General features: G+C 37.0%; 1 protein-coding gene across 3 annotated transcripts; it reads right to left on the reverse strand.

Annotated features, from left to right (window-relative positions):
• Positions 1 to 990: 990 nt before the first annotated feature.
• Positions 991 to 11,280, reverse strand: LOC143586676 (protein ALTERED SEED GERMINATION 2-like). Of its 3 annotated transcripts, none has more exons than XR_013144745.1 (20): positions 11,201 to 11,280; positions 10,543 to 10,611; positions 10,367 to 10,444; positions 9,973 to 10,107; positions 9,763 to 9,870; positions 9,511 to 9,639; positions 5,321 to 5,436; positions 5,115 to 5,232; positions 4,938 to 5,043; positions 4,691 to 4,833; positions 4,423 to 4,590; positions 4,242 to 4,352; positions 4,001 to 4,112; positions 3,581 to 3,930; positions 3,394 to 3,484; positions 2,688 to 2,783; positions 2,534 to 2,604; positions 2,319 to 2,446; positions 2,078 to 2,192; positions 991 to 1,126 (listed from the first exon to the last, which is right to left on the reverse strand). XR_013144745.1 is itself a non-coding variant. In XM_077068160.1 (20 exons), exons 1-19 carry the CDS (start codon positions 11,270 to 11,272, stop codon positions 2,095 to 2,097), a joined length of 2,283 nt encoding a protein of 760 aa, XP_076924275.1. In that variant the 5' UTR covers positions 11,273 to 11,280; the 3' UTR covers positions 991 to 1,126; positions 2,078 to 2,094. The 3 variants fall into 3 exon arrangements, 2 of the variants coding, with proteins under 2 accessions (XP_076924275.1, XP_076924276.1); XM_077068160.1 differs by having other exon boundaries at positions 2,078 to 2,176; XM_077068161.1 differs by lacking the exon at positions 2,078 to 2,192 and having other exon boundaries at positions 995 to 1,126.
• Between the last annotated feature and the right edge of the window lie 15,277 nt (positions 11,281 to 26,557).

A 26,557-nucleotide genomic window follows, 5' to 3' on the forward strand; every position in this document is an offset into this window, starting at 1 on the left:
CAACCTTTATTCATTCGGCCGTAAATAAACCATGTGTTCAACAACTTTACCTACTTGATTATACTTTTTGTACAACTTCTATGACTACATATATCTACTTGTCTACTATAATAAATTTGAAAAACAGATAACATTTATATTTTATATGTTTCAAAAGTTTATAACTCACTACGTGACTGAGCTCGTAATTCATGTGCATTATGGGTATTATGTGCATCAGCTAATTTGTTCTTTAATATTGTACTCCACAAATAAGAAAAAAAATATTATTTTGGTTTGAATTAATTTAAAAAAGATCACTAACATATTAACACCACAGGCGAAAAGACACTGTTAATCATATAAAGTTTGATTGGTAGCATTTGAGAATACTAAAATAAACACAACTATTTTTCTTTTTTTCTTTTCTTGAGTAGAACTTTGAATCACTGACAAACCACTTGAATTACTGACAACTGGCAAGCCACTTACACACCCGATCATCTCAATTCCAGATTTCACCGGTCAGAGAAACCCAATCATAGACGGGAATTTCACCGTTAGGAGAAAACCCACCAAGACCAAAATCTCGATCAATCTATACACATCTACGACTATAAATTGTCTTCTTTTAGCTATTGAAACATGGTAGGATACAGTTGTCCTTTTTAGCAAGATCATATGCACAATATAAATTGTAGTGTCACACAATGTGTAAGACTGCGTTTGATGGCGTTTGATCCGTTTCAACTTTAGCGGGAGGCTTTAAACATTTACATTTACTGTGGTATGTTAGATAAAATTCCAACCCTGATCAACCCATTTTTAGGTCAAACGGGTCAAGATTGAAATCAAAACAAAATCACATCCTTAATAAATGCAACGAAACAAGCACTAATACACAAATATATCCACGTTTTTTGTGTGCATGTGATTTATTGGTATTTTTCTTTTAAGTAAAACTATTAAACTGTACATATAAGTTTGATCTTGTAGGAGCGGGAAGTACATAGAGAACCAAAAGCCTCAAAAAGACAAACCATGATGCAAAAGATCAAGAATAAACATAATAGTAACAAAAACCTTTTAAGCCCCGTCAACCTCAAAACGAGTTAAGTTGGTTCAATCGATATCCACCGAAAACCATCTGCCAAAATGCACAAGAACACCAGTCAAAGTAAATAGTCAAACGGCTCGAGAGTCGTACAAAATCTGCATAAAACCTCCCTCCTTAACTGTTTCTTTTAGAAGTTTGAATAATTAATGTAATCATATTGTAAGATATAAGTGATTAAAAAGTCATGTAACCATTCAATGGCGATTATTAAAAATGGAACAAAAAATATTTGGCGAATAACCTTAAAATGAAAATACCTAGGGCGACTATTAGTAGAATTCCTAGATGTTTTTAAGTGCGTAAGCTTAGATAATAAAAATATTGTTTAATGGCGTTCATAGGTGTTCAACTATTAGTCGAATTCCTAAATAAGATAAGAGGTACGGTTTGTGATCGTAGGTTGTCGAGTCCGACCCGACAATATTCACGGGCTGACACGAACACACCCCATTAAACCTGATTCTTTCCAACTTTCTGCATATTAATACAAAAAGAAACTACTATTTTACAACCAAAATTACAAATATATATTAAATTACATATATATATATTAAATGAGTACATTTTAGTTATATAATCTTATGTCAATTTTATTTTGAACTTTTAAATTTTGGCATAAAATACACATTATAAAACGAGTCAACCCACAACCCCGATAGGTTGACACAAACACAGGTTTAGCAAAACGTTTTCACGGGTTTGTACCCTAGAAATTTGCATAATATCATATGTATCCAAGCAAAGGAACCAATATCAAATATACCAATTCAAAATACTTAATTTTATATTTACTCATTTCATGACCATTATAACCAACCTTATGTTTCTCTTATATCCCAACACAAGCTACAAGTTAAGGGTAGCAACGTCATAAATCTAAAATGGGTATACTTGATATTAAAGATTTTTTGCTGGATAACCATGATATCATACCAAGTTTGAGAGGGATATGAAACCATCCCTAAAATCAAAATGCATTACCTTAAAGTTGGGTGAATCTAGCTCTGTATACATTCAAATGGGCGCAACGATCCTTCAGGAAACTCATGCATCCGGAACCCTTCTAATATCTCGAATGGCCTGCATATATAACAGTCTAAAACCTATTACATTAATCATTTTCCACAAGATGCACAGAAACTCAGTGCAGGATGATGAACCACATGGCGGTCTGCCAGAAGTCAAAAATTAAAACAAAACAAAAAAATGCTGTAGCACTTACAACAATGATTCACGGTTATGCGATAATCTGCGTTGATTGCCTTCCATTGCCTCTATAACATTAGCAGTCTCAGGTCCGGCTGCTCCTCCGGCAACAGCTGATGGAACTGAAGCAAGTGGGGTCCAAATCTGACCACATAACATCAATTTTTCATCTATTGAACCAATTATAGTCATGTATGAAACAGATATCTATAATCTATATATGCTACTTACCTTAATGGTATTATCTATGCCACTAGTTGCTACAACACAATCATACGGATGACTCTGCACGCAGTTCACAACTGAAAACAAAACAAAGTATTAGCCAACAAGAAAAGAGGAGAAAGTTAGAAAATATATGTTGTATATGCATGTATGTATATACCAGCTCCATCCCCAAGAAGCATTTTAATTAATCTGCCAGTGCCCTTTTCCCAGATGAACCATCTACCATCATCACTTCCACTAGCAATGTACTCCCCTGCCATCATAACAAAAAGTGAACATGATAGCATACGCAAGTCCTAAGAATATTATAATGTTTCAAAGCACATTACAAAATAAACATTAAAATACTTAAGCTTTGAGGTGGTAGGCTTAAAATCTATATGTATTTCCAATTCTGCAAAAAGTAGAGTGGATGACAACTAGAGATACATGTGCAGTATACTTCACAAAACCAACTAGATATGGCATTTTTAACAAGAAGCTGGTTAGGTTCCAGGTGGAATAACAAAATGGCTTTAAAGAAAATTGGTCAAGCGGAACTGTATTTCTATGAACAAAAACTCTTTAAACCATTTAACTAAGACAATTGGATTATTCATCAAAACAAAAAAAAAATTGATTTATCATATTAATTGAAAGAGTTAAGTCATGTCAACCTTGACACGGCTAAGACTAATATGAAAATTACCCATTTTGACACCATTCCCAACCACTAAAAAATTCCAGCTCTAGTACCACTGATGAACAAGATACATGGTTTCTAAATTCTAAATTAATTATGTGATAAACTGATTGATCAAACGATGCAAGTCAACAGTCAATAATAAGCACATAAAAAGGGATTTAAAAAATACACCCGGTACCTTTTTGCCCAAGAAAACTGGCATGTTTGATGTCTGTCCCTACATTACACTGGCCAATATATCTTTGCTTCATATCTATTGCCCTCTCATGCTGCAGAAATGACAACTCATAAATATTATTAACCATCTAATCAATCAGATAGTACTCAATTATAAACATCACAAACCAACAGAGAGAAGCAAAAACCTGACGAGTAATTTTGTCACTTGGAGAAGACGATTTTGGTGATCCACAAGAGCTACTTGTATTGAAAATATTCTTTCCTGAATCACCTTTTCTATGGATTCTAACATTTAAACTCGGCTGAAAGTTGTTAGATTCAACTTCATGGCTTTCATCACCTGATACTGAATTTTCAAAATCAACTTCCAAATCATCCTCATAATCAGAGTTCTCTCTTTCAGACATAGGTTGTGAAGTATCACTACTCGCATCAGATCTATAAAGTATGTCACTCAGTGATAATACTCTACTAGCTCGTGTTGTTTCAGAACTCGGACCTCCTTCCCTTGCCTTATTAGAAGCTTCAGCTTCAGCTAAAAAACATATAATTAATCAAACAAACAATATAAGAAATAGAGAGAATTTTGTATGGTCTTTACTAACCAGTAATGATACGTTTCTTTATACTCGCAACTATCTCAGCAGCTTCAGGATTAGATGGAGCTGCAAACTGAGCAGCAATGATAAAGTCCATGGCTTCTTTGAGCTTACCTAACTGATACGCAAATACAGACCAGATATATCAATAGAAACCAAAAATAAATATAAATATATATTCTCAATTATGCAAACTTTTTAGCATAGATAACTACAAGAATTTATAAGAACAGAGCTTGGATTTTGCCTGTAATAGAGCTTCAGACATGCAGTGTAGGGCTCTAAATGAAGTGGGATCAATTTCCACAGCTTTAAAACAGTCTCGTATGGCCATATGAGTATCGTTTTTCCAATCACGCTGATAGAAATAATAATAATTCAAAAGAATGAACATACAAAAAATATAAATATTTATGCATGATGTAGACCTTCAGAAGCAATGCAGCCCGTAAACACAAACATTCAAGCATCAGTGTGTGTCCAATCTGACCATGACCATGTAAAACATCATTACAAGCCTCAATACCATAGTAATAATTGGCTCCCTCTTTTAAGGACTTCTCTGCAATTTGAAGAAGTTTTCGGCATTGATCAAGCTGTCACACATTCATTAAATTCAAACAAAGTTAATGATAAAAAGAGATTTATCAGAAGTATAAAACCAAACGTAGAATAAAAGTGAAAATGAAACTATACCCTAGCTGCAAGGTTTCTCTTTGCAGGAAAACGGTTTTGGGAATCCGAAAGTGGTGGTTTAGATTGCACCTCCTTCAATATGGTAGCTGGGTTAAAAAACTTCATTGCATCATCTGGCGTGTACCGCATAGAACTTCCCTGAACTACAGAGCCACCATAATATTGCAAGAGATTAATACTGAATAACATGTATTTCATGATTAATAACTAGCCATTAATGAAGATAACTATCACGGAGGAAATATACCAGGATTTACATCCATTAAGTAGACATGTTCACCACTATAATTGAGAAGAATCTCTTCCCCATTTGGACTAAATGTAACATGAGTAAGATGCAAGCCTTGTCGTCCCTGAAAAACAAAAGAATAAAGAAAAAGGTTAAAAACATGAAATTTGTGGCAGATATTGAGAAAGAACTAACATGATCAGAGAGATGCACTGGGCAGTAGTAGTTAACACAAGGAGGTGGTGGTAGTTTGTTGCGGCCAGAAGAGAGTGGTGGAAGCATACGTCTATCGTATAAACGAGCAAATGCGTCACTGAAAACATTTGGAATGATATCAATTAAAAGGTGAATGAAATGAGATATAAACTGTAATGTTTAGTGAGAAGGGTGATGAAGAGTACCTCCCACCAACAATGAGTAAATGAGGCCTAGTGCTGCTGATGTCGCAAGATTTCAGCACAAGTGACTGTCTTGGTGGATCAGCTAATGATTTTTTTGCTCCGCATCGCAAATCAAGCTGGCATTAAACAACAAATGTGTAAAGGAAAAAGAATATATGTACACAAGGAATTAAGTTCAGCTTACAATTTGATTAGGTTAGCTAACTTCCAACAATGGTTAAGGTGCATGTTTCATGAATGCAAGTAGTAACCTGTTCTGATGCCATAGAGCTTATTAGGGTGCCTAACTATAACTCTTTTGCAATGTGTAATAGATATCAACTAGAACGAGAAACCTATATCCTCAATTCTTCATGTGTATGAGATACACTCATATACAAATGCGCATACATGCATACATATAAAAGGTAGCAGAGAGCAAATCCCTAAGATCAATCCTCGAGTCTCTCTTGCTTCAATCTTCTACTTCTTATCTACACACCATACCAAACAAGCATCTTAATCAACACTTCACGCCTTCACCAATATTGGGCTTCCCACAAACAACAAACAATAAACAATTTCGTGTTCCTATACTAAATCTAAATACAAAGCTCTTGCTGACATAATGGTTAAACTTACGAAGTTGAAAGTTCTTCGTGAACTTGGTTTTGGTGCAGGTTGCTCCCACTGCATGATGAGACAATGTAGGTGTAACCTACCTCCCAAACTAATCCTATCTTCCGAGCCCGAACAAAGCATCCAAAGTTGATTTCGGTATCAACTTTGGAAGCTCTTGCTGACATAATGGTTAAACTTACGAAGTTGAAAGTTCTTTGTGAACTTGGTTTTGGTGCAGGTTGCTCCCACTGCATGATGAGACAATCTAGGTGTAACCTACCTCCCAAACTAATCCTATCTTCCGAGCCCGAACAAAGCATCCAAAGTTGATTTCGGTATCAAGAGGGGAAATAGTTGTATACAATATATATACAAAAAAAACTGATCAAACTGATGATATCTCTACAAAGTTGTTGCTAACGCATAGAATTCTCTCTTTACGATCCAAGCCTAATGGGTGATCCCTGCCCTTAGCCATGGGAGAATGTTAGACCAGTTATGTATAGGGCCCTTGTGTAACCGGTAATCCTATTATTCACACAATCGAATTACAACTGTGCTAAGTGAAGGCATTTAACTTTGTAAAAGTTGACCATACAAAAGTAAACTTAAAAATGAATAAAGAAAGCCATACAGGTAATTTTTATCAACAAAATAAATTTAACTCTAGAATCTCAAAATACCTAACGTGCTGACCAGTTCAGCTTATGGCAGATCAGCTTCAGCAACTAACTAGCCAGGTTCAACTTCTAATTACCAAAAAAAATCCTATTGACGAATATTTAACAATTATGTGGAGTTCTAGACCACAAAGGGCAGAAAGTATAATAACTATGGTGAGAGAACTCACTAAGAAGAAAGTTGTTTATCCAGCGTTCAAAACAAGCTATTCCTCTTTTAAACACAAAACACCATCCATTTAAGTTCCTTCCTCAAAATCTAATAGAACCCCGAAATTTAAACAAGAAATTAAAGGATAGTTGGCCCGATTCAAGATGGGCTATTCTCCAATGAATCCAATTCGAGAAGGATTGGATCTCCATTACAAGGATTTTAACCAAGTAAATTCATAAACATAAACATCCATACCCTAGAAATATAACAAGAACCTATAAATAGACACAATTTTATTAAATATTGCTGCGGGTACTTAAACCTGTCAACATCCTCACCCATTTATCTTCCTTGACCCTTCAGCTTAAGACGGGTTAGTATCAATACTTCCCAGCCGGTAAAACAACTTGATCTCAAGTCGATCCAATAGTCGTAGTGCCACGCAATCATCCATTCGATTGTAGGTTGACCCGCGCTAAAGACCCATTGATTGACTGAAATATGGAGAAATTGACCTGCAACCTTTCCATTCTCAAACCCGAATTCCAGTGCAAACTTGAAAGAATCCAAACCAGTAGAAGTTGGAATTTGGAATCCGGAATAGGCATCTGTTAGTTTTTGCTGCAAATTGGTGCGCATCAACTTTAACATCTTGTCACGGGTCAGTGGGGTTTCCCTTGATCGGTTAAGTTGATCCAAATCTCCCATTTTAAATTGACCACCATCTCCGATAGTTAATTGATCAACATCTCCCATCTTCAATTGAACATCATCTCCAGTCTTCTGTTGAGCCCCATCTCTGATCTCTACTTCAACACCCAAAACATGCTTTAACTTATTTTCATCATCGCTAGGGCTGTATTCAGGAACATCCTCTTTATCCAGATCCGGTAGCGGTTCATGAGATTCCTTAACATTCCACAAAGCCTTGATCTCAGCGATGTCCTCCTTTATGGCCATTAGCGAGTCTAATCGGGCTGCAATCACTGCCAGCTGATCTGCTAGATTCTGGGTTGTGGTCGTCATGCGATTTCCCGGCAATGGAACCAAGAACCCCGAAACTTAAGAAATTAAAGGATAGTTGGCCCGATTCGAGATGGGCTATTCTCCAATGAATCCAATTCGAGAAAGATTAGATCTCCATTACAAGGAGATTAACCAAGTAAATTCATAAACATAAACATCCATACCCTAGAAACTATAACAAGAACCTATAAATAGACACAATTTTATTTAAGATTGTTGCGGTTACTTAAACCCTTCAACATCCTCACCCATTTATATTCCTTGACCCTTCGGCTTAAGACGGGGGTTCGTATCACAATCACAAAAACTAAAAGAAATAAATTGAAGCCATAGAACCATGCTACGTGATAGAAGCAACTACAACCATGGTGTGCGTGTATGTTGAAGCCATACTTCTAGGCTGACGCAGTGAACACTACTGACTTGACTCAGAAGTCAGAACAAGTCTCAACCATCTAAATAGTTTATGGTAGAAGATCAAAGATAATTTTTTTTTCATTAGATTGGGAGTGCTTGCTTTAGTCAGAATCATAAGAGAATCACTTGAGCAAGTTTTGAGGCTAAAGCTGATAAAGAAGTCTACTTGAGCTACTATGCGATTTTAAAAGCTTACAATCTTCAACAATAGAAGAAACATGATTGAAAAACCAATCACATAACTTTTTATTTGTATTTGAAGTCAAGAGAAAATAACTGCTACTAGAGCTTATTTTGATGATCACTTCATCAAGGGTCAGCTAGATAACGATTTGTCAAGAAAGTCCTCAAGACCCTCATAAGACCCCTGAGACGAGGATGACAACATCGTTCCATCTTCACCTGTCCCATGCTGCCCTACTACCATTCCTTTAGAACCTAGCCTCTTCAGGCCATTCCACAAGCTGCTTCAAATTAAACTTTTCTATCCCTCAACAAAACAAGATTGACAACAGTGAAGAATCTTCAGTCAACCAAACTGAGGCCTCTGATGCCAACGTGATCAGATATTACTGCTTCTGCACATACTGAACCAGAAGCACCATCAGCTTCTTCTCCTGCATTGAAGCAGCTAAGGGATCATCTAGTTGATCAAATCATAGGAAAGACCGCTTTCGGTGAAAGACCACATGTAATCTATGTTTCTGTGTGAACTTTTTATCTTTCATTAAACCTAAAAAGATTTCTAAAGCTGTACTGAAGCCATGTTGGGTAAAAGCTATGTAAGAGCAGTTTCACAGTTAGAGAGAAATAGAGGTTAATCCCCAGTTCCTGCTCCTGCTTTTGATGATATAATTATCACACCTCATGTGATAATAAGACTATCCACATATATAACTACATATGCATTTTATATTTGTGGGTTGCTTAGGCATCTGTTCACACCTCTTCCATATGTTTCTGCAAAACAAGTATCTCCTAACTTTTGTTAGGAAGCTTTACTGAATTGTCGGCTGCCAAAATGTGATCATCAGAATCTCCCACTGGCATGCTTAAGATTTCTAATTCCTTGTCTCAAGTGATGATACAATTACCAAATTGGATGTTTAAATTAAGGTTCATGTCATCCCGCTAGATAGATCTTTGTGACCACTTGTAATTCACAATCAAGTGTCCAATGATATCAAAGTCAAGTGTCCAATGATATCAAAGGAGTGCAAAGCAAGATTTCAACGTTTCATTCAAAGATTGATTCATGATATCAGGTGAAAATATAAAAATTTAGGTAAGTGGTAGACCATAAATATACTTACTAACACATTGTGACATTCTCGGTGAGAGGTTTCAGAACGAGGACAAGAAGTGCACTCCCTAAAATCATGTTGTCTCAATGTCCCATCCTCGCTGGCACTCCATACCAAATTTGGATTCCCAGGTTCTACCTGCCAACAGAAAATGATGTCAAGGAATCAAGTAAAAAGATTTTACAAAAAACCAATTTTATATCTGAACCTAATGTCAAATCTTGACTCGTAACTAGGAATAAGAAACCAGATATATCTTACAGCTAGTTTTTTGATTCTCCTGCTGTGGCATTGAAATAGTGCTGATGGGCTAAGAGTGCTATCTTCAACACCCCTCCTTCTTAAGCGAGACAAATTGAATAGTCGAACCTGCAGTAATTAATTTGGATTTTCAGTATATGTATGAATACAATCAACTCATCAGATGTAAGCATCATATCAGATGTTTCAGGACCAGAATTGAAATATTACTTCAGCATCAGCAGCTCCAGATACAACCAATTCATCAGATGTTTCAGGAACAAATTTTGTACAAAATATGTTCGCAGTATGACCACTGTCAATCGAATGCAAGAGTTTTCGGCTTTGGTAACTCCAAAGATTGACCTGTAACAAAATGACACATTTTTATTTCAAGCTTTTAACTTCTATATCATAAGTCACCAAAGCATCCATATGAAAATGCAGAAGCAGTTGCATGACTAAGGGTTGTTTTTATTGCAAAAGTAAGTGGAAAACCCTATATATTGATGAGCATGTAACAAAGATGCATCATTCGGGTTTATAACACTTGGTTGTTCAACCATCGTATGCAAATACATACAAAAAAGGTATTAATAATATAAAGATATGTGAGAAATCATACACAAGTGTCATCAGATCCAGATATCAAAAGTGTACCACTTGAGTTCCAAGCAATAGTATTTACACATCCCCGATGCCCCTGAAATATCACAAACAAACGTGTTAATCGAAACTTGTAACACTATATGAAAAGTATCCCTTGCAAGATACATCAAAATTTAAACACAGAGTACCCACCTCCAATTCTCTTTCTAGAGAAAGCCTTCTAATGAACGATGAATGCAATTGCAAACTCCGATTCACATCCTGTAAAATTACAAACTCAAAATTACCACAACTTGTCAGTGCCAAAAAACATAGAACCATAACAAATAAATAAAGTTTAATAAAGAATGGCATAGCATGAACAGTTCTGATTAACACTCAAACAAACATCCAACAATTATGAATAAACCTCTAACCAAACTTCGATAAAACAACTTGTTCTTCTCTAAACATCTAACAATCATAAAAAAAAATCCATACAAACATCAAAATCAAATATCATATCATCATTTCAGTGAAATTCAACCTAAAACACATTCACAACAATCTCCACCAAACCTAACTTCACAAATAAGCAACACAAAGCACAATTACAAACAGAGTAACGATTCCACGCAGCGAATAAAGTTAACAAACAGTGCAACAACACGAACTCTTCTGATTAACACTCAAACAAGCATTCACTAATCACTAATTATGTAAATCCATACAGACATCCCAACCTAAAGCATATTCGTACAGTCTCACAGGAGCTAGATTAATCACAAGTAAGCAACACTAAGCACAATAACATACAGATTATCGGCTATAATACACAGCGAATAATAATAAGGATGAAACTGTTACGTACGGTGCGAACGTGAAGAGTTCGAGAATCAATGAAGTCGGTGATGTTGCCGTCGTGAAAGCAGAGCGAATCCATTGCGGTTGATTGAATTCACATAAATGAAACCCTAACCTAACCGATGGAAGAATTTATTTAATAATTGAGTCGGTTTTGGGGTTTTGGTGATGTGTGTGTGGATGGTTCTAACTTCGAAGCTCTGAAACAAAGTAACAGCAATAGCATCATCATTCGTAGGTCACCTTTTACAATTTTGCTAAACTCTACGCTATCTATCGGTGTAAAAAATATATTTAGGGGTATTCTAATAGTGGGTATTTTAATATTTATTTTAAGGTTCCTTTAATGTGTAAACGGAGAAGAAAAAAATTACATTAATTTTATCCCTCGTCAAAAAAGTTTAGGGGTATTCTGAGATACCATGCTTCCATTGTAGATCTGACAATGCTTACAAAGACTTAGGTTCGAATTAGTTGTAAATAAGCCGAGCTTGAGTTTGACTAGAGTTGATCTGGCTCGTTTTGAGCTCTTTTTCTTAATCTTGAGCTCGACTTGTGAGCCATTTTTCAAGCTCAAACTCGGCTCGCTTATATTTAATAATTAAATTATATAGATTTTCAATTATTCTTTATATAGTGTGGGAAAAGCCTTAAACAAGCCTAAGCTCGGCTCAAGCTCATGTAATACCTTAAGTGAGCCAAAGCACGGCATGAGCTCAGGTTTGTAATGCAAAACTAATATACAAAAGTCCAAAAGAGGTAAAACTTCATAATGTACATGACTCGTTAGCCTAAATGAGTTTCTCATATAAGGCTCGAGCTTTGACTCAATAACTAAACAAGATTTAATTTAGGTTTAGCCTCAGCCTTGAGCTCGAAGAAGCTCTACTCGTTTCGAGTTTTTTTAACGATCATATCCTAGGCAGTTTGCAAGTGGCTCAACTTGTTTGCATCCCTAGTTTAAACCTTCCCTAGATAACCACAGTCGTTAAAAAAACGAAGATATTTGTTGTTTAATAATAAATCTATGCCTAATATTTAACTAACTGGTTGCACCACATGTCACAATCATGTGAACCGAAATTCTTTTGTCGCTTCTTTTATTTTGCCCTTTCGATATTATAGTAATTATTTGTGATAATTGACCTTAAATATATCAAATTATTGGTTAGTAAATTATACGTAACAAGTATACAAGTATATTTACCTGCGCGTTGCGGCGGAGTGGGTTAAATGCACTGCATGTTTGAATTCTAACGTGCATTGCGGCAGGTGCGTTATGGGATATCGCTATTGTTTCAATTCGTTATGGTAAGTTTTTGTGACAAAAATTCCATTACCAAAGTTGAGCGGTCAAATAGTAAATATGTGAAACTTAAGTCAATGGACCAAAAAGTATATACTTTAACTTTTGTGTCAATTCGAAGGAAGCAAAGTTTGTAATGAAAGCTAATGAACCAAAAAGTTATTAGTTGAAAGCCATGTGGCAAAGTTATATAAAATATCAAAGTGGTATAAAAGGCTAGAAAGATGGGTACATGACTACACTTGATATTTCATGAGTGAGACAACAACACTTGTAAGGTGGAAAACATACCTTTTGATGAATAGTTAAAAGGGAAAATCCCCAAAATAAGCATTTATGAAAACAAATTTTTAGTTTTAGGTATCATTTGTAAAAAATTTCAGAAATAGGTATTATAAATCAGTCGTGACGAGTAATTTGTAAAAACCAATTAGAACTAGTCACGTGTCGTTAAACTAACCGTAACGAGCAGTTCACTAATCATTTACTAGTCATGACTAAATAAGTTTCATGTCTCGTAATCAACGCCCACGAGTAATTCATAAGTCATTTAGTCGCGACGAGTAGATTATAAGGTTAAACTAGTCGCGACGAGTTAACCACTAATTAACTACTCGTGTAGGTAATGTAAACCGGGTAAACTAGTCGTCACAACTAAAAGACTTATGAATTACTCGTGGGCGTTGATTACGATGTATGAAACTTGTTTAGTCGTGACGAGTAAATGATTAGTGAACGTGCTCGTTACGGTTAGTTTAAGGACACGCAGCAAGTTTTAACTGTTTCTACAAACTACTCGTCATGACTAGTTTGTAATACCTATTTATGGAATTTTTTACAAATAATACCTAAAACTAGAAATTTGTTTTCACAAATGCTTATTTCTGGAATTTTTAATATATATATATATACACACACACACACACACACTGATAAATCACAAGTTTACATATGTGAAAAAATTTATGTAATAACAATTTATATGTATGTAAATAAAAATTTAGATATGTGTAAACAATAATTTTCATAATTGTAATCATAAATGTAGATTTAAAAAGTGATAAAACTACACTTAAATAACATTGACATACAAAAGTTTGTATAAAAAATATTAGTTATTAAGAATTCCTTCAAGTTCTTAAATAATTTAAAAGTTTTATAATGATACTCATCATATATATATATATATATATAATTGTAATTTCGATCAAATTTTATCTCAAAATATCGGTTTATATCTTCATTACTCACTATTTAATATTTTAACCCGTGTAATACATGAGCTTGTAACAAAGTTAATAATAAATTCATGTTTGTAATAATAAGATATAAGTGTGTACTTTTATCAGTTATGCAAATCTATGTCGGTAATTTGAGATGTAATGGTGATTGTGTTTTATCACATATACCCAAATATTGGTAGTGTATAATATTACTATTCATGTATTGTCATAACCAATTCATGTAACATCTCGGAAAATCTCATATTTATTTTGAGCTAAAAATGTCAACTTTAAAATATGAGGGATTAAAAATATTCTCAAAACAAGTAAAGGAAAACAATGAGATACGAAAATAAAATATCTCATGCTAAGGAAGTAAGAAATTTCATCTCACATGGAAAAAAAAAAGAAAGCGGAAGCATTTCACATGGGTATAAATAAGAAAGAATATTTTCATTCCACATGGAAAGAGGAAAGAAAACAGAAGCTCTTTATAAGGAAGAGAGTTTCCATAGTAATATTCTTATGTGGCTAACCACTCTTCATAGTCCTAGCAGAGGGTGCGAAGCACCCGACGCGCACGGACTCGGGCATGGGCGATGGGCGCAATGTGGCGCACTTCGCACGCTCGCATCGCCGCATAAGGGCCGCTTTAGTATTTTTGAAAAGTACAAGGACTAAAAATGGAAATATAAATATTCTTCCTTCGCGCTACGCGAACGGATCAGACATACAGTCTCCGCACTACGGGAAATGTAACATTTCGGATTTTCCAAACCCGTATTCGTGTACGATTAACCCGACCCGAAAATATTTTATATATTTATTATTAATAAAAAATCAAATATTTATAAGTATTTAAGTTCTAATGTTCATTTTATACCCTTTACAATTCACAAGACGTTCATTTCTTGTTTTATGCGTAAAAACTTCAATATTTAACCAATTCTCAAACCACAAGGACCAAAACTGCCAAATTATGAAACTCCACCCCTAGGAGGCCGGAGCACCGCGTGATGGGAGGCAATTAGCCCACCACGCGGCACCATGGACATGCTGATCAGATTTCATGCTCGATCTTGTTTCCTAGTTCGTTTTTGGCATTAAAATCGCTTATTTTAGGTATAAATTGAGTGAATTAAGGTCCAAGAAAGAGATATTAACAAAAATACAAGTCCATACTCTTAACTTAACCATCAAGCACGAAATCTCTGTCTTATTTAATTGATTTGGTCATTAATATCGTATTTAGTTACTTAAACGAGTAAATTTTCCAAATATAGTTCGTTTTTGTAATCTCTATATAAACACATCATAATTCTCTGCCGCATAGCCGTCACCTACCTCCAACCTTCATCGTCTTCTTTGGTTTTTGATTTATTGTTGAAGATACGAGCTTTTTTGTTTGACTTTGCTTAAGTGTGGACCTTTAACTCATCGTATCTGTTGATTCTTTCCCTTTCCGGGTAAGTTGTAAAATCGATGTTTGAAGGGTGTTGACTGGTCAAATCGTTTAAAACTCGTTAAAGGGCAAATCAGTCAACAAGTTTGACTCTAGGTTTTCTCATACTTCTGGTCGGATTCAATGTTTGGTCCAGAAGACTTTTATTCTCGTAACGAAATTTTAAGACTATTGACCAAAACCTGACTTCCAAATCGTTGTTCGGATTCTGGTCAGCACCAGCTCGCTTAAATCCAATGTTGTAAAAGTAGGTCTACAAGGCCGAGTAATCCTCGAGTACTTGCTACAAGGTACGTCGCCGAGGGGAGTTTCTTTAAATTTGCCTAGTTACTAAGAATCGATCAAAGATGGTCAACCTCAGCCAGAATCACATTTAGTCGGTGGACTTGAGCCGATTTTGACTTAAAAAATAAAGCATAATTCTTATTTCTATAATATTAAAGAACAAATATCATTTTTTTAAATTAATTATTAGTAATTCTTAAAATAATTTATTGTGTATTTCTTCTATTTATGTTGATATTTACATATTTTGTTATAAATATTAGTAAAATAATGATATTTGACATATATATTATATCCAAAAATTAATTTTCTTCATATTTACGATGTCTGAGTACTTTCCGAGTACTCCGAGTACACCCAACTCCCCAGTCAGCCGCCTAGGGTCCGCTTAGCGACTTTTGCAACCTTGCTTAAATCTTAAATATAACATAACTTGAATTCTAAACGTCCGTTTGGATTGATTCCAGCGGCAACGAGTTCGTTTTTATTTTATTATCATATCCTAAAGTCTCAAATTCTGAATTATTTATATTGTTTGACATATAGTGGATGGCTCGCTTATTCGTTAGCTCGTTTATTCATATTTATATTCGTTTGTCATTAATCTAAGGTGAGTTTGGTCATTCCTCTTTTTATCTATCTTTTTTTTACATTTTGGGGACATATGCGTACTTATCATATTTTTCTATCATATATATATACACAAACTTACAAACATAATCATTGTGTGTATATCAATTAAATGTTATTTGCTAATTGCTATTTGCTTATGTGTATATTCTATCATTGTCGGAGAGGTCCACCGTATTCCCTTGTATAGGGTGCTCATTAGTATGATCATACGACCGTCTTAGTAACCGGAGCCTGATTCGCTTGGCGAAGGTAAACCGACAATTTTAGTCATCGTAATCAATGCCTAATTCGCTTGGCAACGATTCATTGGCACACTAGCAAGACTTTGGTTGTGTAGATGGTTTGTTAAGTTTTGATTGATTATTACCACATAGGTTGGTTTGCTTATTTAACATTTATCTATCATATATATATATATATATATATATTGTTGTGTTAAAATCTGGTGATCATCTCACTCAACACGTGTTGTTAACAAACTCTTTTATTTTCTATGCATATGCAGGTTGCTTTGTATTGAATATTGAAGTTGGACACTTAGACAAGACCTTAGGATGTAAACAAGATAATCATTATTTGAGCTTACATTCATGTATTTAAGTTGTCTATTATATTTGGATATTGTGTGTATTCTTTCAATAAAATAATTAATTAGATATTGTCACATTTTATGTATGATAGTATCTTCGAGCTATGAGTAATCGGATCACGCCCCGGCATTTCCGCCTTAGGTTGGGGTGTGACAGGAAAGACAAAATATATAAACCGACATTTAGTGGCTTCACGCTACGCGAGTACCGAGCAATGATTCTGTGACATTTGAGCCAAAACAAGGTACACCTCAGTACGTATTTACTGATTAAGCAAATAAACGTTTTTTGCATAACAAACGAACGATTAACCGAAGGGATCGGGTTATGACCCAGATATCTCGGGGGGCCATCTATGAGTGATATACGTTTAATACAAGCTAAAACATTATAAATATGGCCTTAGTTTGATAGCAAACAAGTTAAACGAAAATATGCTCGTTTAACTACCCGCTATAGATTTAAACGCAAAAGATAGTTACAAACCAAGCATTGTATCATTCGTTAAGCCGAAAAAGATTTACCAAGCACTTATTTGAAATGTTTTAAGCGATCCGTGAAAATATTTTTAATTTTTACAAACATATAGTATGCTTTTATAATTTTACACAAAACTAGCCGAAAAACACTCATTTTCGCGCTGTTTAACGCACCCGATAAGTTTTTCGCGCCAAAAACCGAACCCGAACTAAATTTGGACCTAGGCTTTCGAATTTGGGCCTTTAGAATCAGATTAATGGGCCAAATTGGGCCCAAGGCAACCCAATAAAACTTCCGGCCGCAGCCCACCCCCCACCCCCATTCTTTTATAAAACTTATTTTGGAAGCTTGTTCATTCATTTTAGTTGATAAAAATTGAGGTCCAAGCAGCTCTAAACCTGAGTTTCCAGAAAACCTTCAAACCCTAAGGTAAGGAGCTTAAATAAGTAGCTTTTATGCTTGTTTAAACTTGTTTAATACCATAAAAACATGTCTTGGTTACTAAAAATCATTCCTAACCGTGTAAAAATCCTAAAAATGGTCCATAAACATGTTTTGATTATACATATGGTAAGAAACCTGTTTGGATAGTTTTTTTTGGCCATAAACACGGACTAAAGGGTTAAAACGATGTTTTTACGGTTCAAAAGTTCGTTTTTGTGCACTTGCCGAAACCCTAAGTTAAGGGCTGTTATGTTGATGAAATATTGCTTGGTTTGTGATATAGGACTTGTACCTAGTTTTCTTAGAAGCACAAGAACCTAAAAACTTGATTAAAAAGTCGAAAACGAGCCAAACCCGCTAAGGTAATGCCGAAACACTCGCTTACGGGCTATTTGGGTTAAGGTTATAATGTACATATTGTTAGTACTTGAAATTTTTCAGGGACATCAAGGACCATGTCAATGATTCCCTGTTCAAATTTGGTAATTTTTTGACCATCCGAGAATATTTGGCGAATTTATTACCGAATTGGGACGTTTATTTGGGAAAAATAGCTAAAATACTTCAAAAATTATGAAATTTTTCTGGGAACTCATATTTATGTATTTTGATCACATATGAATTTTGGGATCATTTGGAGAAGTTTAAAGGTGTTTTGTTTATTTGCGTTCGTGTGAATTTTTACAGCCGAATTTGGGACGAAAAGAATATTGCACGAGCTTTTTACATTCTGGAATTGATACAGGTTGTTTGGGACATTATTTGAGTATTCAGGAATTTTTTTGGAATTTTTGGAAATCGTTTGGGGTAAACGGACGATTTTCAGGCGAAATATAGCTGATAAAATGAATTTTTATAAATTAATAAATCAGTAAATAAATTCCATAAATATTTTTATAAAAATCTACATATTTTAATTGATAAGTGGTTAAATTTTCATAATTTAATGATTAACGTCTAATTAATTATGCTAATCTGAATATTAAACAAATTCAGTTTTTATAACAAACGGCAAGTTCGCGACTAGTGAACCTGCGGGAAAATCAAAACACCAAGAGTGATCAAAAATCATATGTTTGGACTAATTAAGTGAAAATGAACTTTTCTATGAGAAACCTGGACAATCCGGGTCGATTGTGCGCGTTTCTTCTCAAATCAAACTGAATAAACGGAAACGGGCCCCGTGACTAATCCGGGACCCCAGTATGTGATCTTTCTTTATAACTTAATCATGTTATTAACTAATACATTTACCCAAGCTTATTTTCCCATAACTGTTTTCTGAACGCGTAAACGAGCAACTTGGCCCAGCTGGGAAAACGGGAGTCTGAGCCAAGTTCGGTTTTAAGTATTAGACATTGAACAACATCACAACCTAAGCCTATTGCCACTTTCTGGGCGTTCCAGCTACACCCAGATTAGTTATACAGCCCAGTTTAGTATTGAGATTATAATAATATTAAAATATTAATATTATTATAATATTGATTATAGGAACTACTGATAGCGGACTAAACAAACCACGAGTTGATACAGTACTGAATATCTACTAAACCGTGAGTTTCATGACCCCACTTTTAAACTGTTTTACGAACTTTTGGGGTGAAAAGCATGTTTGATTACATATACATACCTGAAACATGTACTGATGTGAATTATCTAAGTGCTAACACACGAAAGTCCCCACGATCACAGTGATTAACTTCGGAGCCGGTGGCTTGTGAATAGTACTATTGGTTTGACAAACCCAAACGGAATCGGACTGGTTGCCGTGTCACATAGCGCCGTTTGCACATGACCATATTTATACAAACAGGCTATGTAGTGTTAGACATAGCTACCGGGGCATGTTGTGGGCGGAAGGGGAGCCACAGTGGTTGAGTGAGCGTGGGAAATGGATGCACGCGGCACATACAGTCAAGGCTTCACTGTAGCTTAGCATAAGTACATCATTTACATACATACATACTTATTTCATGATTACAAGTGTTAACTTGTGAACACTCATTACTGTTTTCTTGAAACTCGTGAAACTCACCAACTCTAGTAGTTGACCCGTTTTAAACTGCTTTTCAGGTGTACCTAAATCGGAGTAATTTGGTGATCTGTTACTTGCCTGAAGTGTGTGGTCGATGCTATGTGAATAGAAGAAAAGGTGTTAGTAGTAAGAACGTTTAGTGTAAGGCCCCGAACCCGGTAGCCCTACTTTAGCGTCGGATTTACTCATAAACACAGTCCTTCAAAATCAGAGTTTATTAAAACTTTTCGCGGAATATAAAACATCAATCATTTGTTACAAAACATTAAATCCTTTCTTTGATACCATAACACAAAACTTATATTCAAAACATCTTTACTTCTTTCTTCAGATGCCAGCCGTTCAATCCATGCCATGCATCATCCTCTTGCTAGCTCTGTAATGGACTCACCTGCGTGCATACTAAAAGTCAGCTACGCTGAGTGAGTTCTAGTTAATCAGGCAACATACAATCTATTCTCATATATTACTTCCCGTATCCGAAGACACATATTACTACCTTAACCTTGTATAAATATCCATAGGAGGATCGTCACGTAATATCTATTAAAAGAACCATTACCATTACCCTACCATATATATACTTTCCATAGGAGGAACACTATACTATCCATAGAATGAGCACTCTACTATCCATAAAATGAGCACTATACCTTCCATAAAAGGAACACTATACCTTCCATAAAAGGAACACTATACCTTCTATAAAAGGAACACTATACTTTATTATTTAATATCCATGAAGGAGCTAGTCACTTCCCTTGACGATACGTGCAATATCCGAAGATCGTTCACGTACCATCAAGCAATCATTCATATATTTCACATTATCCATATAAGGCATACACATAAAATTATATCTTTTCGTTCATACTTTCTTACTTTCTTTAGTATTATCTTACTTTCATATCTTACGTTATAAAGAGCATTACGCCCTACATTCCTCGAGTATTACTAGGGCTCGGTACCCTCTTCGTAACCATACAACCATACGTTATCATTTCTTTCTTCTATTATCTCTATCATGTTCATACACATAAACATACATAACATACTTACCTTATTCTTAGCGCTGCAACCTAACAGTACGTGCAATATCCGAAGATCGTTCACGTACCATCAAGCAATCATTCATATATTTCACATTATCCATATAAGGCATACACTTATCTCTTAGGATAAGTGTATTGACAAACATATTGAGTATGCACACAGCCCCGAAAACGTAACACATAAATGGGGCTATAAACTCACCTGAATTCTGCTTCTTTTTCTGATAGCTGTAAATCCCTTCTCTATCTGAGCTCGGCTGACTGTACAAGTTACACGTATCAATACTCGTCTGATCTAATCTGGTGGCCTAGTATTAACTTACTTTAACTTATCGCTTTATAATTTATTTTCTAATCAAACTTGGCTTTAGGCGAAGTTAACCCTCGGGCGAACTTAGCTCTAGGCGCAGTTAACCTTAGGCGAACTTAGCTGTAGGCGAAGTTACCAGCTAGGCGAACTTAGCTTTACAGCGAAGTTGCCATCAGGCGAACTTGGCTTCAGGCGAAGTTATCATCAGGCGAACTTGGCCTCAGGCGAAGTTACCAGTTAGGCGAACTTAGCTTTACAGCGAAGTTGCCATCAGGCTAACTTAGCTTCAGGCGAAGTTATCATCAGGCGAACTTGGCCTGCAGGCGAAGTTCATCGCGTTGAAGGCGAAGTTGCCCAGATGAAGGCGAAGTTATCCAGACAGCCGCTGTTCGGTTTCTTTTCAGCATTTTGAGCGATTTTAACACCCTTGCTATGGTTCAATATCACCCACTACGCTTCCCGACCATTTTTGGTCGCTTATACACTAAGAAGCTTGGATCTTTAAACCTCAAAGATCAAGAATCATACCTTTTTGGGCTTGTTTGGATCTCGTTTACTTGCTTATCACCACTAATCGTTCTCTCTCTTACTCGGGTCTGCCGGATCTGCCCGGATCTGCCTTCGGTCCGGCGGCGAAGTTAGTGTGTTTTTGGAGTGTTAGGGAGTTTGGTGAAAATGAAAGATATTTTGGGTTTAGGGGATATTTATACCCCTGAAATCCCATTGACCTAAGGCCCATTCTCATTTAACCCATCTCTATAAATCCTAGTCCATAACCCACGTCCATTACCCGACACTAGCCCGACCCATACCAACCTCTATTCTTTTATTTAATTCCTGATAACCCGAGTAACTTTCCCTCTATTATTAAGTAATATAATTAATATTATTTTGGGATTTTCGGGATGTTACAAGTCTTCCCTCCTTAAAGAGGTTTCGTCCCCGAAACCTAACTTATTCCCTATAAAAGGAAAACTTCTTATATTTACACGCTTTATGAATCGCCTTCGCTTTCTGAGTTATCCCTCTTACTTCCGACTTTGCAGTCATCGAATGGTGGTCATGTGTTTTAGCTATTTAAGGTAGCTTATCCATGAGGCCCTCAATGTACCAAGTCTCGTTTCGATTTTCAAGAGGCTTTGTCCTAAATCATATTAATGCTAAAGCCTAAGTCGACACTCTATCACAACACGTCAATTTATCATGACTAACATGCATTCAGACAATTTGTACCATAATTAATAAACACCAGTCTAAATTTCAACATAAAACAACACGCATCGAGTCATCAATAAGTTACACATAGATTTAATACTTATGGCTAGCATCTAGCCTTCTTGAATGACTTCTCTAAGCATACGGAGGAATCTGTTAAACCTCAAGCACTCTTTTCTCCTTCATGTCCTCCCTTTGGCTTCTTGCAATCCCTTGCTAGGTGCCCACGTCCTCCACAGTTGTGACACCTATGGTAATCATCACATTCCCAAGAGGAATGTCCTGCTCTTCCACACCTGTAGCAAACACCTAATCCCTTTCTGCACTCTCCGGGGTGTCTCTTCCCACATTTTTCACAAGCAGTGAACCCCTCTTGCCTTGCCTTCTTTTTGCGTGGATCCACTTCATTGGCTTCCTCTGGTTCTGGGGTTGGGTTCTTTTTCTTCGGTTCCATCTTCTCCCCTTCACAGTTGGCAAGGTCCTCATAAATCATCTCGGCCAATTCCACGGCCGAGTCAAATGTTGCGGGCTTACTGGACTTAACCAAAGTGCGAACATTCCGTGGAAGTCCCCTTACGTAACACTTGATCCTTTTAGCTTCGGTGTTCACCATGTCAGGTACCAACCTAGACATGCGGTTGAATTCAGTAGTATACTCCCGTTGTGTCATCCCTCCCGCTTTCAAATTCAGAAACTTCATCTCCACTCTTTCAACTTCTGTATCAGCGCAGAACCTCTTCATCACCATGTCCTTTAGGTCATTCCAACTCATCGCCTTGATCTCTTCACGGGTCTTCCTCTGCTCCACACTCTCCCACCAATACATAGCCTCATCTTCAAAAGATTGAGTGGCATAACCGACAGCTTGGTCAGGACGGCACTCGCTAATGCGGATAACCTTATCCATGGCGGTTATTCACTGAAGAGTAGCGATTGCATCTCCTAAACCAGTCAGCTTAGGCGGGTCACAACCTTTGAAGGACTTATAGTTGCAACCGCCTCGGCCCCTCTTCCTATCATCATCTTTCACAGACTTTACCTCACTCGAGTCACCCCTTTCCCTCTCGTCATCCTTTCTATTATTACCACCTGCCCCTTCAACGGTTCGTTCACGGCTTCCAGCAGATCCTTCGGGATTCAGGTTCTTCACAGCAGCAACTACAGCTTGAACAATGGCTGCTTGAACTGCAGGGCTAAGTTGAACTTCTTCGTTGTTGTTCTGGTCTCCTCCAGCGGCGCTCCCTTCATCTTCGGTGTGGGAAGCTTCTTCTACCGAGGGTTGCCGGACAAGACGAGGCCTGCCACGACGTCCAGTGCGACCCCTAGTTCCCACAACTTCTCCAGCTCCAGCCATCAGTATTCTTAAAGGGACAACACAAACATCATCACTCAAGGAACTATTTAGTACAAGGATAGCAAGGCTAACAGGTAATAACAGTGGCCAGCTGTGACTAGCTGATCACGTTGCTTTTCGTGTCCTATTCGCTTCCCTTTATGAGTCTATTTGTGCTGGTTCTACTTAAGCAGTTAGTCAAATCAAACAATCAATTACCTCTATCCTTATCGTTCACGTATCTTTTCTTTCTCATTAACATATATCATTTAATCATACACCTTACCTATACTGATTTTTGCTTGAGCGACACATGGCATTCTTGAACTGGCATCTTCTTTCTTTTCTTACTTAAATCCCATTCTCTGTTCGAGTCTAAGCATGTAGGATGCTTAAATCTCTCGAACTTATGCTCTGATACCAACTTGTAAGGCCCCGAACCCGGTAGCCCTACTTTAGCGTCGGATTTACTCATAAACACAGTCCTTCAAAATCAGAGTTTATTAAAACTTTTCGCGGAATATAAAACATCAATCATTTGTTACAAAACATTAAATCCTTTCTTTGATACCATAACACAAAACTTATATTCAAAACATCTTTACTTCTTTCTTCAGATGTGTCACACCCGGCCCTGAGCGGCGGAAACAGCCGGGCGCGCGCGAGTGGGGATTGATAATTAAGCACGGGCCATTGCAAACATTCAAAGATTTTCATTGCGCATGAAATGTTTAATACAATACATTACATTGTTTAAAAATTACATAAAAACATCCAAGTATAAAAACTGTTGAAGATTTCCATGCCATATCCCCTTGCGCGGCGGGAACAACCACGCGCATCGAAGGGATAGAACTAAAATCTTCCAAAAAGCTAGTTTTAGATGTTCAGCGTGAGGTGCTCTAAGTGTGACTCCATGCGCTACCTAATTATCTCCTGAAAGACACGTAAAAACATTTGAATCAGTATAAACTGAGTGAGTTCACAAGTTTTAGTAACTTGATAAATCGTATTGCATCATAATCATTCTGAAACATAATTCTGATAGCATCATTAAAACACATGCTTGGTAAAACATAGTTCTATCAACATATTCTGATAAAATCGTTCCGCGGGTTACGCGCGAACATTTCTGGGAACTGTGCTCGTCTATGCAAAGTGGCGCTGCCACTACGAGCTAAAATAAGTAATACCGTCCCGCGGGTTACGCGCGAACGTTTCAGGAAAATGTGCTCGTCCATGCAAAGTGGCGCTGCCACTACGAGCTAATCAATAATTCCGTCCCGCGGGTTACGCGCGGACGTTGTGCCGGAAAACAAGGCGCTCGTCCATGCAAAGAGGCGCGACCCCTACGAGCGGGCTCAAACCCATAGTACTGCCCCATGACCATACTAGGCACTCGTCCATGCAAAGAGGTGCGACCCCTACGAGTGGGTGGATCAAACCAGCAGTCCCTACCCTTAGAGTTCCAATGGTAAAGTGATCACTTACTCGAGTTCTAGCGCACATACATCGAAAACCTTAGATAACCGTTCGCATTGCTCATCATGAAATATAATTTAAACACATAATCGCTTGCATAGCTTGTAAGTATACCATGATAAAACGTTATTTAAGTACGTGTCCCTCGCCCCGAAAACAGTTTAAAAACAGTGAAAACAGCGAGAATAGGGGCTGTGAGACTCACCTGTGGTTCTTGTTAAGGGATTAATCGAGATTCGGGTTTTCTTGGTGTTGGCCTCGGAATCGAAGGTCTAGAATACGATTAAATAACAAGAAGTATATATATTAAGATCAAGAAATGGGAGAATATAAGGGTTGGAAAGTAGATCTCAAGGTTATATTCTCGGCTTACCTAGTAACAGGATCGGAAATGAAAACAACGGATGCTTGGGAGAGGATTAGTGCAAGTTTGCAGTTCTTTGAAGTGTGTTTTGGGTGATAATTTAGGTTACATATTTATAGGCAAACTCAAGGGAACACAATCCCTTGCTTTAGGGGATTGTAATCTTTTCATATCTAGGGGTAATGATGATAAAGTATGGAAATTATTATTATTTATTTAAAAGTGGAGTAGTGGATAAAAGATTTTGATTTTTGATTTGGTCAGGACATGCAGGTCTGGGGTTGGTGAGAATAGGGTGGCTGACAGTTAACTTTTCGTGTTACAGTGTGCTTTTTCAGGTACTTTTGTCAGTGTACAGTAAAAAGTGGAAAATCTCTGAAACACGCTACTGTTTCCTTTTGGGCGGGAGTAATCTCCTTACGTCTGGAGAATAGACTAAGTGTTCTGCGCGTATTACTTTGTGCGCATAGCTTTCTGCGTGAAGGACATTTCTTTGCTGCGGGTAGGTGCGTGACCTTCTCGCAGTCAGGGACATTGAGTTTCATTTGTAGATTCTCCAGGTGGTCTTGGTATTTCAACATAGTGATCAGTCATGTTGAAGTCAATTCCATCTTGGAGCTTCAGACAAACTAGTTCTCCATGTTCCCGCCATGCGGGAAGGTTAGTTCCCCTTCCGCACGCGCATAAACGATTTGGGATGCACCCGCCTTAGCATCATGCGAGACGGTCAACCCATTAGACAACATTAAGTTATAGAAACATAAAACCAATACACTCGCGCATGGCGCATATAACATATGCCCACGCAGGTTCTTAACATGGTGCGCTCGCGCAGGGCGCATATAACAAATGCACGCGCTGATTAACATAGCGCGCTCGCGCAGGGCGCACATAACAAATGCACGCGCTGATTAACATGGCGCGCTCGCGCAGGGCGCACATAACAAATGCACGCGCTGATTAACATGGCGCGCTCGCGCAGGGCGCACATAACAAATGCACGCGCTGATTAACATGGCGCGCTCGCGCAGGGCGCACATAACAAATGCACGCGCTGATTAACATGGCGCGCTCGCGCAGGGCGCACATAACAAAATTACCTAATATTTAGGTTGATTACTTGGTTTAAGGGATTGGGAATTTTACC

This window comes from Bidens hawaiensis, unplaced genomic scaffold (assembly GCF_021521415.1).
Source record: "Bidens hawaiensis isolate Kalapana, Puna unplaced genomic scaffold, B.hawaiensis_p1.1 tig00034765_1, whole genome shotgun sequence".
Lineage (NCBI taxonomy): Eukaryota > Viridiplantae > Streptophyta > Magnoliopsida > Asterales > Asteraceae > Bidens > Bidens hawaiensis.